General features: G+C 38.9%; 1 protein-coding gene and 1 long non-coding RNA gene across 2 annotated transcripts in view; one reads left to right on the forward strand and one right to left on the reverse strand.

Moving 5' to 3' along the window:
- The window catches only part of LOC122558930, a 269987-nt gene that overhangs the window by 126851 nt on the left and 126727 nt on the right, over positions 1-16409 (reverse strand). The window lies entirely within an intron of this gene.
- Positions 1-16409, forward strand: part of aspn (asporin (LRR class 1)) — a 36221-nt gene that overhangs the window by 12340 nt on the left and 7472 nt on the right. The window contains exons 4-6 of the mRNA XM_043707889.1: positions 2128-2341; positions 8763-8876; positions 12105-12198. Coding sequence (XP_043563824.1) covers positions 2128-2341; positions 8763-8876; positions 12105-12198 — 422 coding nt within the window. The remainder of the gene's footprint in view (positions 1-2127; positions 2342-8762; positions 8877-12104; positions 12199-16409) is intronic.

Raw genomic sequence — 16409 nt, forward strand, 5'->3', positions numbered from 1 at the left:
CTGACCGATTGAGTCAATTAATATCTATATTAACTAATTAAACCAAATTGATGAGCAATAGTCTCTTAATAAGGTATTGAAATACAAATAAAATCATCAAATTAATTTCCTGAATTTAAATTGGGAGAGGGGTAGACAATGCACACCAGCTGCTGTGGTACTCACACGGCATAGAATGCCGAGGTGTGGCAGCAGTCACCACATGCTCCCTCTCCTGGGTACCATGCATGAACATAAACCAAGTAGAGAGCCAGGCTGTAAGGTTATGAACATAGGAGGAAAGGTCAGTAAGTTTGCAGATGACACCAAAATTGGTGGTCTGTTTCCATGCTGGACAAACCTATGACTCTGCATGACCACTGGCTGGACCTGTTAATAGCTACTTTGGCGAGACCCAATTGTTTTCAGAATTTTCCCTTTCATATCAAGAAAGCTTGTTGTCAGGTATGAAACTCCATAAGAAAATTAAAAGACAACTTCTGGGTTTCCCGCCCAGAGGTTCCAATTCTCTATTACCTACCATATCCCTACTAATCCCCAGTTCACCTCTAATAAATATCAGCGCCATTATCTCCACATGGGGATTATAATTAATTATCAGGCATTGAGGAAGGAAGTGCTTCACAGTCAGAGTAAATTCACAGAACAACCACTTGCAATAACTAAATAAAATATGAAGTACCAATGCAGTTGGCAGCAAATACAACCTTATTATAAGTTGACAATGCCAAACCCCCACCACCTTGGTAAAGGCAACAAAAAAAAAGTCCAGTAGCTTGGATCTATCCTCTCAACAGACATTTGGCAGGGGCGCCTTAGATTAGATTAGATTCCCGACAGTATGGAAACAGGCCATTCAGCCCAACAAGTCCACACCGATACTCCAAACAGCAACCCACCCAGACCCATTCCCCTCCATTTACTCCTGACTAATACAGCTAACATTATGGGGAGTTTAACACAGCCAATTCATCTAGCCTGCACGTCTTTGGATTGTGGGAGGAAACTGGAGCATCCGGAGGAAGCCCACGCAGACACATGGAGAATGCGCAAACTCCACACAGACAGTCGCACAAGGCTGGAATCAAACACTGGTTCCTGGCGCTATGAGGCAGCAGTGCTAATCACTAAGCCACCGTGCCGCCCCTGAGTATTATATTATTCTCATTCTTTCTCTAGTGAGCAGGTAGTAAAACCTGATTTTGTTGCCTATTCTGAGAACAGATTATTTTAGTCACCATTATTTAATTTTAGTTTGGAATGGGTTCTCTGACTTTTTATGAACTCCTAATGGTTATATTGTGGTCCTTCTGTTTTTCCATACACTTAAAATTGTAAAGATAGCATGAGTATCAGCAATCATCAATCACTTGAGAGTCATATAAAAACAAAATATTGCATATAATGTAAATCTGAAACAATTGAAATAATTGAGATTATTGGTCTTTCAATCACTTTGGGAAATTTGTCACCAAATTAAGTACTTCTATATATGTCTTTATTTATAAAAGTTAGAAGATGTTGTGGATTTAACCCAAGACTGAGACAAGTAGGCTTTTTATCTTGTCCAGTAAGGAATGATTCAAATGTTGGTGTGCGGCCAAAATGTTAATTCATTGCATTGTTATATAAAGACATGAGGGGCATAGATAAGGTGAATAGTGAGGGTCTTTTGCCCAGGGTGGGGGAATTCAAAACTAGAGGGCATATTTTTAAGGTAAAAGGAGAAATTTTTACAAAGGACATCAGGGGCAACGTTTTTTTTTCACATAGAGAGTGGTTCCTATGTGGAATAAACTACCAGAGGAAGTGGTGGATGCAAGTACAGTTACAACATTTGAAAGACATTTGGATAAGTACATGAATAGGAAAGGTTTGGAGGGATATAAGCCAAACACAGGCAGGTGGGACGAGCTGAACTTGGGAAACTTGGTCGACATAGACTAGTTGGACTGAAGGATCTGTTTCTGTGCTGTTGAAAACTACTGAAATAATATTAAGTCTACATTTGTTTCGAAGTTATTCATCTTGTTGATATAGCACTGTTTTAGCACAATATTTTCAAGTAGCTAACAATAAAATGAATCTTATTGTGTATGAAGACTATTTATCTTTTATCCCACCTAGGCACTTTTTCTGATTAACAATCAGATAACCAAAATCCATCCAAAGGCATTCCAGTCCATGAAACATTTGAAATTGCTTCACCTTTCCTGGAACTTGCTACCTCAGATTCCAATTCATTTACCAAAATCTCTTGTGGAACTAAGAATTGATGATAACAAAATTAAGAAAATACAAAAGCAATCTTTTAAAGGAATGAAGTTTTTACACGTTTTAGGTAAGTCTGTGTAAACAGAAACTCTAGTAAAACTAATCCATTCTCGTGATCTCTTTAAATTGGCTTTGACTACATTTAAATACATGAATGCCAGCTTTATCTCAGTTGTTTTTGCTGTTAGAATGTACATTTACAGATCACAACTTTTCAAATGGGGCCTATACATCATTTGGCCATGAGGGAATCTGGTTCTGTGGTTATCAAATACAGTACCTTTCATCTGGAAACACTGGACTAAATTAGCTATTCATGCATGGAAAATGGACTTAAAGTTAAGACTAATAATTTAAGGTTTACATATGTACTTTCTGTAAAAGTGCTGCACAAGCTAGGAATCAAATAAAAACAAAAATGTAAGAATACTCAACAAGTTTGTCAGATTGACCCTTGCTGTTTGTGTTATATATTAATGATCCAGACCTCAGTATGCATGGAACCTGACTGGAGGCCTGTGACCAGTGGTGTGCCACAAGGATTGGTGCTGGGTCCACTGCTTTTCAACATTTATATAAATGATCTGGATGTGAACATGGGAGGTATAGTTAGTATATTTTGCAGATGAAACCAAAATTAGAGGTGTCATGGACAGCGAAGAAGGTTACCTCAGAGTACAACGGGATCTTGATGAGATGGGCCAATGGGTTGAGGAGTGGCAGTTGGAGTTTAATTTAGCTAAATGTGAGGTGCTGAATTTTAGAAAAGCAAATTACAGCAGGACTTTTACACTTATTAGTAAGGTCCTGGGAACTGTTGCTGAACAAAAAGACCTTGGAGTGCAGGTTTATAGTTCCTTGAAAGTGGAGTCGCAGGTAGATAGGATAGTGGAGAAGGCGTTTGGTATGCTTTCCTTTATTGGTCAGAGTATTGAGTACAGGAGTTGGGAGGTCATGTTGCAGATGTACAGGACATTGGTTAGGCCACTGTTGGAATATTGCATGCAAATCTGGTCTCCTTCCTATCGGAAAGATGTTGTGAAACTAGACTTAAGGGGCAACTTTTTCACGCAGAGGGTGTTACGTGTATGGAATGAGCTGCCAGAGGATGTAGTGGAGGCTGGTACAATTGCAACATTTAAGAGACATTTAGATGGGTATATGAATAGGAAGGGTTTGGAGGGATATGGGCCGGGTGCTGGCAGGTGGGACTAGATTGGGTTGGGATAGCTGGTCGGCGTGGACAGGTTGGACTGAAGGGTCTGTTTCCATGCTGTACATCTCTATGACTCTATGAAGCCAATTTGATAATTAATTTTTGAGTTAAATATTATTTCAGCTGATACAGGGACTAAATAAAAATTGAATAATGGGGGAAGAGTATAACTAAAGAGATCTTTCATTTTAGCTGATATGTTTAGACTGTTAGAGTTAAACAACAACATTTCAGTCACCCTTCCTCCAGAACAGTTTCCTATTGAACACCTAGCCAGCGACAGGAGAATTAGCTGATTGACAAGTAAATCTAATCCTTTGCAAAACAGAGGCATGACAAAGGAAATGGAGTAAAACAGTGGGTACACATTCTGTTCCACATGGAAACCAGGTGGTTCACATGTCCTGTACAACCACATACGTTAGATATTGTCAGCTCAAGATCCAGGTTTTGGAGCTTCATTTTTATCAATAGCACAAATTTATAGTTGTGGTTTCCTCTGCAGTTTATGGGTATGCAAGGAGAGAATTAGTGACTGCCAGACAGTGGCGAAAGACAGGTCAGGTCATGCAAGAATCATTTGAGTTTGTCTCATTCTCCAAGTTTCATGTCATCTGCACACTATGATATAGAGTCATAAAGATGTACAGCTTGGAAACAGACCCTTCATCCAATTCGTCCATGCCCACGAGATAGCCCAACCTAATCTCGTCCCATTTGCTACCATTTTGTCCATATCCCTCCAAACCCTTCCTATTTATATACCCATCCAGATGCATTTTAAATGTTGTAATTGTACCAACCTCCACCACTTTCTCTTCAAGCTCATTCCATTTACATACCACCCTCTGCATGAAAAAGTTGCCCCTTTGGTTCCTTTTAAATTTTGACTCTCTCACCCTCAGCCTATTCCTCTAATTCTGAACTATCCACCCTAGGGAAAAGACCTTGTCTATTTACCCTATCCATGTCCCTCATGATTTTAAAAACCTCTATAAGGTCATCCCTCAGCATCCAATGCTCCAGGGAAAACAGCCCCAGCCTATTCAGCCTCTCCCCATAGGTTAAATCCTTCAACTCTGTAAATGTTGTCTGAACCCTTTCAAGTTTCACAACATCATTCTGATAGGAAGGAGACCAGATTTGGATGCAATATTCCAAAAGTAGCCTAACTAATCTCCTGTAAAGCCGCAACATGACCTCCCAACTCCTATACTCAATGCTCTGACCAACACCCACTCATAGCCTGCTATGCAACAGCCCCGCGCCCAGTCTGCCACACAGCAACCTCACTCCCAGCGTGCCATGCTGCACACTGTTCCCAGCCTGCCGCACAGTGCCCAGCTCCCAAGTTACCATGCAGCAGCCCTGTTCTCAGTCTGTTGTGCAGCATCCCATTCTCAGCTTTCACAGAGTCCAGCTCACACCATTTCTGTTTTCCCACTGCTTGTAGTGGAATGCCTGTTGATTGCATGATTTACTACAATAAAATTTCAAGGATCCTAATTGTGATACAGTGGGTTCAAGACAAGAACTAGAGTTTACAAATTCTAGCCCATCTCATGTATATTCTCATTAGGGATCCTGATATTCAGTCTTGGGGTTAAAATCCTGACCTTAGTAGAGAAGCAGTATAAATCTTAAGTAGGACTGCATACCTTAAAGGAACTTTTGCTTATAAATTAAACCTCCAGTTCTCAGAGGCTCATAAGACTTAAAAACAGGAGAAGGCATTTGGTTCTTTATGACTGTTCTATCACTCAGCCAGTTCATTGTTGACCTGGTTGTAGTTTTGGTTCCAGTTTCCTGCTTGCACTCAAAAACCCTTGACTATCTGTCACAGTCCAGAATAAATTTCAAGACCCAGTCTCCACTCCCATCTGGGGATAAATATTCCATATGTTAAAGATCTTTTGAAAGAAAAGGTTTCTCTTCATCTCTGTTCTTAAAACGGTGATGTCCTGCCCTTAACCTACGTTCTCTTGTTTTAGATTCCCCCAGAAGAGAAAACATGTTCTAGTTATCTCCTCTATCTCTTTCCCTCAAGGTCTTATATGTTTAATAAGGCCACCTCTTTCTTCTAAACTTCAATGGGTATAGTCCTAACCTGTTTCCCTTTGTTTCATAAGATAAACTGTTCTTCACAGGAAAAAGTTGAGTGAATCTTCTCTTAACTGCTCCTAAAGTAATTATATATTTGTTTCAAATAAGGACTATAGATGCAGATTCACCAAGGACCTATAGGGCAACAGTAAACTTCCCTACCTTTGTATCCCACTTCCCTTTCAGTAAATGACAATGTTTCATTTCCCTTCCTAATCAATTGTTGTACCTGCATATCAATTTTGTGATCCATGTACAGGACACCTATATCCCTCTGTACCAGCTTGTTCAACAACCTCTCTCCATTTAAACAGCATACTTTTTTTTCCTATTCTTCCAGCCAAAATGGATAAATTTGCTCATGTTATATTTTATCTAATAAATTTTGCCTCCTCACTCAACCTGTCTATATCTGGTTGGGTAAGTAATCAATGTAATATCTGTCCAAGAAATGTTCCTTTTTACAAATAATGTATTTGTTTTACTTTATAATTACATTTCTGTAGAGAGGATATTTTTCTATCTCTAAGCCTTGCTAAATTTCACCTATCAGCGGAAATGATGAAAATGAACACATAAAAAGAGAAAAATACTTAATATCCTAATTATATTTTCACATGCTACCCAGAACTAAAGGTGGATTCAGCTCATGCTTCTTTCTAAGTTCAGTGGTAGGTTGCTGTTTTTTGTATTCATTCACGGTACAAATGTATCACTGGCTAAGCCAACATTTCTTAATCACCCATAGGTCAGTTAAGAGTCAACCATATTTCTGTAGGACTGGGGTCACAATGTAGGCCAGACTAGGTAAGGATAGCAGTTTCATTTCCTAAAGAACATTAGTGAACAAGATGGGCTTTTCTGACAATCGACAAAGGATACATGGTCATCTTAATTTCAGATATTTATTGAATCTAAATTCCACCATTCAAACCCTGATCCCCTGAACATTACCTGGATGTCTGGAGTAACAGTCCAGCGATAATACCACTAGGCTATTGCCTCCTGTCGGGTATACCATTTATTGAGTTCACTAAGTTCATATGATACTTTTTTTTATTGGATTTGAACTCAGAAATTTTTTCGATGATGTTATATCTGTCTTAACTTTCTTCAAAGGAACGCTCTTAAATTAACTTGCTTAAATCTTCCCATTATCTCATTATGTTGCCTTTGACGATTTCACATTATTTAAACACAGGATGATTGACAACACAGAAGGAGACCATGCACCCCTCATGTTCATTAGAGCCCATTTAATTATTTGTCCGTTTTAATGTTCCGTATTGATTGCAAATAACTCTTGTGTTAGTACCATCTGCTGAACAATTAGTAATAAAACAATCTCACTGACTTCATTATAGTCTGTAAGATTCCACCATTCTAACATGCTGAAATGCCTCTGAAAGAGTTATGCCTGTTACTCCCAAATCTCTGGCTGTTTCCTCATATCTGTGGCACAGTTTCCATTAAAGTATATATCTAACTCAGTTTTAAAAATTTCAATCGAGAATCGGTGTTCAGGTAATATATTCAAAGTCATATCAACTCAGAATCGCAGAACTATTTCTCTCCATCTCCCCTTTGTTTCTTTTGCCAATTCCCTGACTTCCGTGCCTTTTGGTTAACAACCTTCTTGCCAGTGGAAACAATTTCCACCTATCGATTTTATCATAACGTTTCACAATTCTTTGGAAAACCATTATGAAATTTTCTTGTGAGGCATTTTTATGTGTAATCAAGTGTTAACCCTTACCTCCAAACTCATCTCTAGATAGGGTGATTAAATTCCACTTCATAACAAAGTACAGAGTGTTAAAAACATATAAAAGGGAGCCATTTGTTCTTCAGGTCTGTGCCAGTGTTTTTAAAAGAGCTATCCAATTCATTGCATTCCCCTTCCACTTTGGCACTGCTCTGCAATTCTTTCATCTTCAAGTATTTATTCAATTTCCTTTGAAAATGATTACTGATTCTGCATATATCATTTATCAGGCATTGCATTCCAGATCACAATGACTTATAGAGGAAACAGACCCTTCCATCCAACTTGTCCTTGGCAACCAGATACCCTAAATTAATCTAGTCCCATTTACCAGTACTTGCTCCATATCCCTCTAAACCTTTCCTATTCATATATCCATCCAGATGCCTTTTAAATGTCATCATTGTATCAGTCTCCAACACTTCCTTGGGCAGTTCATTCTATACACGCACTACCCTCTGCATGAAAAAGTTGCCCTTTAGGTCCCTTTAAAATCTTTCCACTCACCCTAAACCTATTCTCTCTAGTTCTAGACTCCCCCAGCCCGAGGAAAATACCTTGTTTATTTACCCTATCCATGCCCCTCATGATTTTATAAACCTCTATAAAGTTACCAAAACTTTTGAAAGAAAGTATTAATGGCATTTAGTTCTTTTCGAAATTACCTTTCACCTGTATTCCCTGATTTCGCTACTTCAACTGCTGAAACATTTCTCCTTAAATATTCTACAAAACCATTAATAATATTCAATACCTCTACCAAATCGCTCCTTAACTCCATCTTCGTCTCAGCTATCATGTAACTGAAGTTATTTAATCCCTGCTTTGGTTATCGTAAATGTTTTCTGCATCCTACCAAATTCCTGATATCCCCCTTCAGCGTGTGGCCAGCTATGGAAATTAAGTCGTTAAGAGTAGAGTCATAGAGCATCGTAACAAACCCTTTGGTCTAACTTGTCCATGCTGACCAGATATCCTAAACTAATCTAGTCCCATTTGCCAAAGTTGAATAGATTGGGGCTATGTTCTCTGGAGCGTCGGAGGCTGAGGGGTGACATTGCAGAGGTTTACAAAATAACGAGGGACATGGATAAGGTGAACAGCCAAGGTCTTTTCCCCAGGCTTGGGGAGTCCAAAATTAGAGGGTATAGGTTTCAGGTGAGAGGGGAAAGATTTAGAAGGAACCTGAGGCGCAACCTTTTCACACACAGTGTGGTGCGTGTATGGAACAAGCTGCCAAAGGAAATAATGGGTGCTGGTACAATTACAACATTTGGAAGGCATCTGGATGGGCATATGAATCAGAGGATTTCGAGGGATATGAGAATCTTTCAAATATGTCATGAAAAGCAATGATTATGTATGAAGGCACAAACTGTTAATAACAAATACTTTGAATTGCAGAAATGAGTGGAAATCCACTTGATACAACTGGCATGGAACCCGATGCTTTTGATGGGCTATTGAGACTGATTTATGTACGAATTTCACAGGCAAATTTAACTTCGGTTCCCAAGAGTAAGTTGATTTGATTATTTTATTTAGTATTTGTATATTTTATGCAGCAATGTGCAGGTAGGGTTTCAAAGGGTTAAATCAAGTTTCTTTTAAAAGTAAAGGTAAAGGTCTTATCAGACCAAAGGGCTGCTCTCTCATTAGATGGGGGTTTAACCTGAAGATCAGCACACCTCAGGCAAGGGGACAGGTTGAGAAGGAGGGTCTTCCAAAGTAAACTCAGCCAACTGAGGTCTTTTTTTAACTAATACCACAAGCCAAAAGGACAAAGTTTCAGCTGTTTCTAAATGGCTTTCTGTATCCAGAAACTGTACCTTTGTCTTGTGACGATCTCCAAAATTATGTATTTCAGTAATTTGCAAATATTAACAAATGAGACTTTCATTTTGATCAATTCATTGCAACAGAGAGTAATCCAGCAACTAAAATTACACATATCACCAATAAATCACTTAAAATGATGCAACAGTGGAAAGTGGATCGTAGGGGAAAAGTTAGGCAAATCAGACAATGCAAATCTTCAAAAAACAGAGAATGCTGGAGAAACTGAAAATGTCTGGCAGCATTTGTTGGGAGAGAAACTGAATTATCATTTTGAGGCTGGTATGACTTCTTCAGAACTGAAGGAGTTGATAACATATTGAAAAAAAAAATGCTGGAGATCTTCAACTCTAATGAAGAGTCATGTAGTCTTGAAACATTAGCTTGTTTACTTTTCATGAATGCTGCCTGACCGCCTGGGAGCCCTACAACCTGGAGGACTCCAATTTCAAATAACCTCCTTCCCCATCCCGCGACTCCCTTGCCAGCCTCTCTCCCCTTTCACTGCTCCCTGCCACCTACCGGATTCACTCCTCCCACTGACCCACCAGGTTGTACCCTCTACCTGTCTTCACCTATCCCCACTTCACCACCCTGTTCCCCCACCCCCCTCCCACCCTCTTTATCTGCAGCTCCTCCCACACTCATCCCCCCAGTCCTGAAGAAGGGTTACACCCTGAACGTCGACTTCTGCACCTCCTGATGCTGAGTTCTTCCATCCTCCTGCCTGGCTATTTTGGAATCCAGCATCTGCAGTGTTTTTTTGTTTGCTGTGATCTCCAACGTTTTTGTAACATTTCTTGTAACCTTTGCTTCGACTAAATGCTGGATAAAGATGTAAAATAGGTGTAAATTCTAATGTGAAAGGGAAAAAATCCAACTGCTTCAGTGTTACATGCAGATGAGGCTGATATGGATGGTACATTCTATCAACTGTCGCTCAGTTAGCTACATACTCCCCTCTCAAGTTGTGAGTGAGTTTAAGTTTCAATGCAGGGCGAAAGCAGCGGAAACTAATTTAACACCCAATGCAGTATTTAGGAAGGTGCCAGCTTTGGGATGAACCATTAAATGGAGGCCCTCTCTGCCTGATCAAATGGTGTAAAAGATCTGGGCATAATTTCATAAAAGAGTAGAGGAGTTATCGCTGTATCGTGAACAATTATCACTCCATCAACATGATAAAAATGCAGACGACTAGATCATTTGCACATTGCTGCTTGAGGGATTTTGCAGCCACATTTCCTACATTACAATGGTGACTATACTTTAAAACAACTACATTGGCTGCAAAGTACTTTGAGACATCTGGTGGCAGTGGAAAGCGCTACAAAAATGTAAGTACTTTTTTCTTTATGAAGTCTTGAGAAAACTATTTATTTAATTGCAGAAGTCTGGCAGCTTAACCTGTGGCTAGTTTACAAATTAACAAATTTATTAAATTTATAATATTTGATAGCTCATCCAACACCTTAGCCGGTCAAAGAAAAACCAACATCCATTTCAGGAACTCTATGCCAAAGAGGCAAAAGCAAAACATTTTTTGGCTATGAAACAGTAAATTATATGTTCTTCTCCAATGGGATTTTTAAAAAAATAGGTTTGTTCACATGAAATATTCCAGTTTGAGTTAATGTACAATTACTTCATAACAGATGTTATATCTGCGACAAGTATCCAAGAAAGGTATGTAATCCCAATAGTAGAACATGAATATATATCCCTCCATCCTCTTCAACCACAAAGATGCTACTTGTTTCCCTCCAAATATCAATTTTAAATACAGTTTACTTGGCGTGACCTCAAACTAGGCTAGTTCTCTACTAATTTCATTACAGAAGTCACCCAAAGCCATTAGAGTTTTTACATCTAGCGTCATAGAATCAGAGGCAGAGGTTGAATAGGCTAGGGCTGTCTTCCCTGGAGCATCGGAGGCTGAAGGGTGACCTTATAGAGATTTATAAAATCATGAGGGGCATGGATAGGATAAATAGACAAAGTGTTTTCCCTGGGGTGGGGGAATCCAGAACTATAGGGCATAGGTTTAAGGTGAGAGGGGAAAGATAGAAAAGAGACCTAACGGGCAACCTTTTTACACAGAGGATGGTACATGTATGGAATGAGCTGCCAAAGGAAATGGTGGAGGCTGGTACAATTGCAACATTTAAAAAGCATCTGGATGGATATATGAATAGGAGGGGTTTGGAGGGATATGGGAAGAATAAAACTTTTTCTTGAATTATGTTCAAAGTATTTTCATCTGCATACTCTTAACAATCTGTACTTCCACTCCCTTTCACTGGGCATTAGATAATTAATGGTGAGACACAAACATTATGACACAGAAATATTTATTTTGTACTTCAACTCCTAAAAAATATCACAGGCTGGCATATAACTTACTTCACTTTGGAAGCCTGACTGAATATCTTGAAAATTGAGAGCTCTATATTTTTTATTCTATCAAGTTGTTTTTACTTAATGAGAATTGGAGAATGATCAATAAACAGTTTAACATGAATGTATATTTCTCCATCCTCTTCAACTGTATAAAGATGTCACTTGTTTTCCTCCAAGTACAAACTTTAAACAAAGTTTACTTGGTGTCATCTCAAACTAGTCTAGTTTTCTGCTAATTCCATCACAGAACCTTTTAAAACACAGATTGTACTTTAGGTATGGTATCCAAAAGTGACATACTTTTCAATACAAGTAGCTCATCAGAGAACTTGAGCTATTGAATGACCATGCACCCTTTCAAAAAATCTCTGATGAAGACACATTTCAATGCTTCCACTTCAAAGTTATGCCTTACCTCTGTTTGATGTCAAAAGTGTTATGAAATTATTTACACTTGACCAACTATATCTGAGATTATTTATACTAATTATCCTTAATTTATCCTCTCAGATTTACCATCCAAATTGCATGAGCTGTACCTTGATCACAATAAGATTGTATCACTGGAACTAGAGGATTTTAGGCGATACAAAGATTTGCGCAGGTAATGGGTTTTCTTTTAAATAAAATCAAATGTGATGCTAATTCATTTGAGATGTCATTTTGAATGTATTTGCGATCTGAGAAATGAAAAAGAAAACCAGACAACCAACTTAACTAGAGAAGGAAGAGAATGGAAAGCAGTATGGATTAAGCACAATGGCCCAGAAATTGCAGTCAGCAGTGAACAAACTATACCTGCAGTTCATCATGCTTAAACTTGTCTGCATACTTCCGGTAAGCTTTTGCAGTGCAATTTGTGGTAATTAAAAGATTAGAACATGATTCAGGGTCTATGAACAAATTACTGCAGATGCTGGAATTTGTACTGAAAACAATAAATGCTGGAAATCACAGCGGGCCAGACAGCATCCATGGAGAGAGAGCAAGCTAATGTTTTGAGTCTCGATGACTCTTCATCAGAGCTAAAGTAAAGTGCAGAGGGAACAGGGGACACTGATCTTAAGTGATTAGATCACTTAAGCTGAACTATCATTATCTTTTCTTCATTGGTGCCTTCACCCACTATCTCCCAGTGTTTCCCCACTCCCAAACTATAACATAAATGCTGTCCCCTCCACACTTCACTTCAGCTCTGACGAAGAGTCATCGAGGCTCAAAATGTTAGCTTGCTCTCTCTCCATGGATGCTGTTTGACCAGTTGCGATCTCCACGATTCAGTGTCTGAGAACAGGGAAAACAATAGTGTATTGTTTAATGAGATTAAACAATCTTTAATGAGGTACAAACCATGCTGCTCAACCAGGGAATGCAAGTAGTATGGTTTGGACCACATTAAGGATTCTTTAATCTCATTAATTGACACAATCTTGTTTTCGCTGTTCCCACAGACCCTGATCATGTTCTAACCTTTTAATTACCACAAATTGCAGTGCAAAAGCTTAGCAGAAGTATGTAGGCAAGTTTAAGCATGATGATCTCTAGGTGTAATTTGTAATTCAATTCAAAATCATGTACAGGAAGCAAAGAAGGGTTCAAGAGATAAAACAGCTCAGAAGAAATTTTTTTAGAAGTCTTAAAACACTGGCCAGATGGGATATAAACAAGGTTATTACACGAAGTGAGGAAAGACATTGCTGCACCTTTGGCGATGGTCTTTGCGTCCTCACTGTCCACTGGGATTGGCACCAGATGATTGGGGTGTGGCAAATGTTATTCCTTTGTTCAAGAAAGGGAATAGGAATAACCCTGGGAATTACAGACCAGTCAGTTTTAGATCGGTGATGGGCAAATTATTGAACAAAATTCTGAGAGACGGGATTTATGATTATTTGGAAAAGCATAGTTTGATTGGAGATAGTCAGCATGGCTTTGTGAGGGGCAGGTCATGCCTCACAAGCCTTAGTGAATTCTTTGAGGATATGACAAAACGCGCTGATGAAGGTAGAGCACTGGATGTAGTGCATAGGGATTTTAGCAAGGGGTTTGATAAGGTTCCCCATGGTAGGCTCATTCAGAAAATAAGGAGGCATGGGATACTGGGAAATTTGGCTGTCTGGATACAGAATTGACTGTATCATAGAAGACAGAGGGTGGTAGTAGACGGAAAGTATTCAGCCTGGAGCTTGGTGATCAGTGGTGTTCTGAAAGGAGCTATTCTGGGACCTCTGCTCTTTGTGAATTTTAAAAATGACTTGGATGAGGAAGTAGAAGGGTGGATGAGTAAGTTTGCTGATGATACAAAAATTGGTGGTGTTGTGAATAGTGTGAAATGATTCATTTTGGAAGGTCAAATTTGAATGCAGATTACAGGGTTAAAGGCAGGATTCTTGGCAGTGTGGAGGAACAGAGGGATGTTGGGGTCCATGTCCATAGTTTCCTCAAAGTCTTTCATCCAAGTTGATATGGTTGTTAAGACATATGGTGGGTTGGCTTTCATTAGCTGGGGGATTGAGTTTAAGAATTGTGAGGTTATGCTGCAGTTCTATAAAGCCCTGGTTGGACTACACTTGGAATAATGTGTTCAGTTCTGGTTGCCTCATTATAGGAAGGATGTGGAAGCTTTAGAGAGGGTGCTGAGGAGATATACCAGGATGCTGCCTGGACTGGAGGGCCTGTCTTATGAAGAAAGTTTGAGGGAGCTAGGGGCTTTTCTCATTGGAGAGAAGAAGGATGAGAGGTGACTTCACAGAGGTATACAAGATGATGAGAGGCATTGATAGAGTGGATAGCCAGAGATTTTTTTTCCCAGGGTAGAAATGGCTATCACGAGGGGGCATGATTTTAAGGTGATTGGAGGAAGGTTTCGGGGTGATGTCAGAAGTGGGTTCTTTACTCAGAGAATGGTGGCTGTGTGGAATGCACTGCCGGCAGTGGTAGTGGAGTCAGATATATAGGGACATTTAAGCGACTCTTGGATAGGCACATGGATGATAGTAAAGCGAAGGTTATGTAGGTTAGTTTCATCTTAAAGTCGGTTAAATTTCAGCATAACATCAAGGGCCAAAGGGCCTGTACTGTTCTATGTTTACAATTAATTAAATCCACATTATTTTAAATCTGAAAGGATGAGACTTCATATTTGTATAGCGTTTCAATGGTTAAAGGTTGTATGGCAGCTATTAAGGCGGAACACACCATTTAAAAATAAGTCATTTCCAATTGAATGGTAAGCCTAACATTTTCTGGGGTTTCTGATATTTGGGGGCTATATAATATATACATATATCAGCTTTATACAAGAGCTCCTCAGTGAATGCCAAATAATTTTATATCAGTTTCACAAAGCTTACAGAGGAAAATGTTCCTAACTTTCAAATGTAACTGCATGCGTGTGGAGTTCAGAAATTGTTGTCAATTTATTGCTTTGTAACAGCAAGCTCTGACGAAGTTACAAATGCTATAATTGGGATGAATTGAAGAAATTAATATTGAATTCTTAAGCTTAGAAAACAAAATTGTCCACAAAATACAACACAAAATAAATTTGCCAGTTTGGAAAATGGAAAATTGAAATAAGTACAAATAACTCTAATGAAGTGAGACAAACACAAGAAATGCTGAGGAAAGTCAGCAGATGTGGCAGCAACTGTGGAGAGAGAAAGACTGCTTTTGTTTAGCATTTCCAACATCTGCAATATTTTGCTTTTATCTAAAATATTGAGTATTGTGCAAAAGAATATTCACTTCTCAGGTCTGACATTTCTAGCCTTAACGGGCACAAAACATCTCTAAATATTTTAACTGGAAAATAAATTACATACAAGACTGAAAAAGATGAAAACAAATTAATTTGTCTGACTTCATAGTTCATAAAAAGGTAAGTGATGTTTCACAAATTCAACAAAGCTTATGCAGTGAATGGATAGATAAAAGTAGAGAGATAAACTTTTTGTCTAATGAAGAGAGATTGATCAGTTGAGGCCTGTAACCCTAGCGTTTAGAAGAATGATAGGAGATCTAAATTTATTGGCAATGTCGACATCGAGAGGCTGTTTTCTATTATGGGGTAATTTAGACTGAAGGGTCAAGGTTTCACGATAAAGGATAGCAAATGTAGAACAGAGATGAGAAGAAACGACTAATCTCAAAGGGGTGTGAATCAGCGTAATTCACTCCCCCAGAGTGTGGTGGATTCCAGAGCATTGAGGAGGAAATGGACAGATTTTTAATTAGTAATATTGAAGAGTTCTGAAGAGCAGGCAGGAAAGTGGAGTTGAAGCCAAGAGAAGAGATCAGCCATGATTGTAGTGAATGGTGGATCAGGTTTGAGGGGCTGAATTCCCAGCTTCCACTTCCAGTTCTTATGTTCTTATGTAATTCGTAGATGTATCATGTAAGAGTTTTCAGGAGGCACAGTAAGATAGCCCACAAAAATCTGGTTGAAAAGAGATGATGTGGGAAAACATGAAGCTGTTCAGTTTGGAAGGAAGAACAAAAGAACAGAATATTATTTAAATTGAGTAAAACTGCAGAAAGCTGCAACACAAAGGAATTTGTGGTACTTGGGCATGCAACAGAGAAAGCTAGCACACAGGTACTGCTTATAATCAGGAAGGCTAATGGAATGTTGACCAGTTTTTCAATGAGTTTGGAGTGTAACAGTGGGGAAATCTCTCTGCAAATCTACAAGATTTTAGTGAGACTATATCTGGAGTATTGTGAACAGTTTTGGTCCCTTTGTTTAAGGAAAGATATTATTTATCTTTCCAAGAAGGTTCACTAGTAAAGGGGAATTGTCTTCAGCAAAGGCTA

Source organism: Chiloscyllium plagiosum, chromosome 18 (genome assembly GCF_004010195.1).
Source record: "Chiloscyllium plagiosum isolate BGI_BamShark_2017 chromosome 18, ASM401019v2, whole genome shotgun sequence".
Taxonomy (NCBI): domain Eukaryota; kingdom Metazoa; phylum Chordata; class Chondrichthyes; order Orectolobiformes; family Hemiscylliidae; genus Chiloscyllium; species Chiloscyllium plagiosum.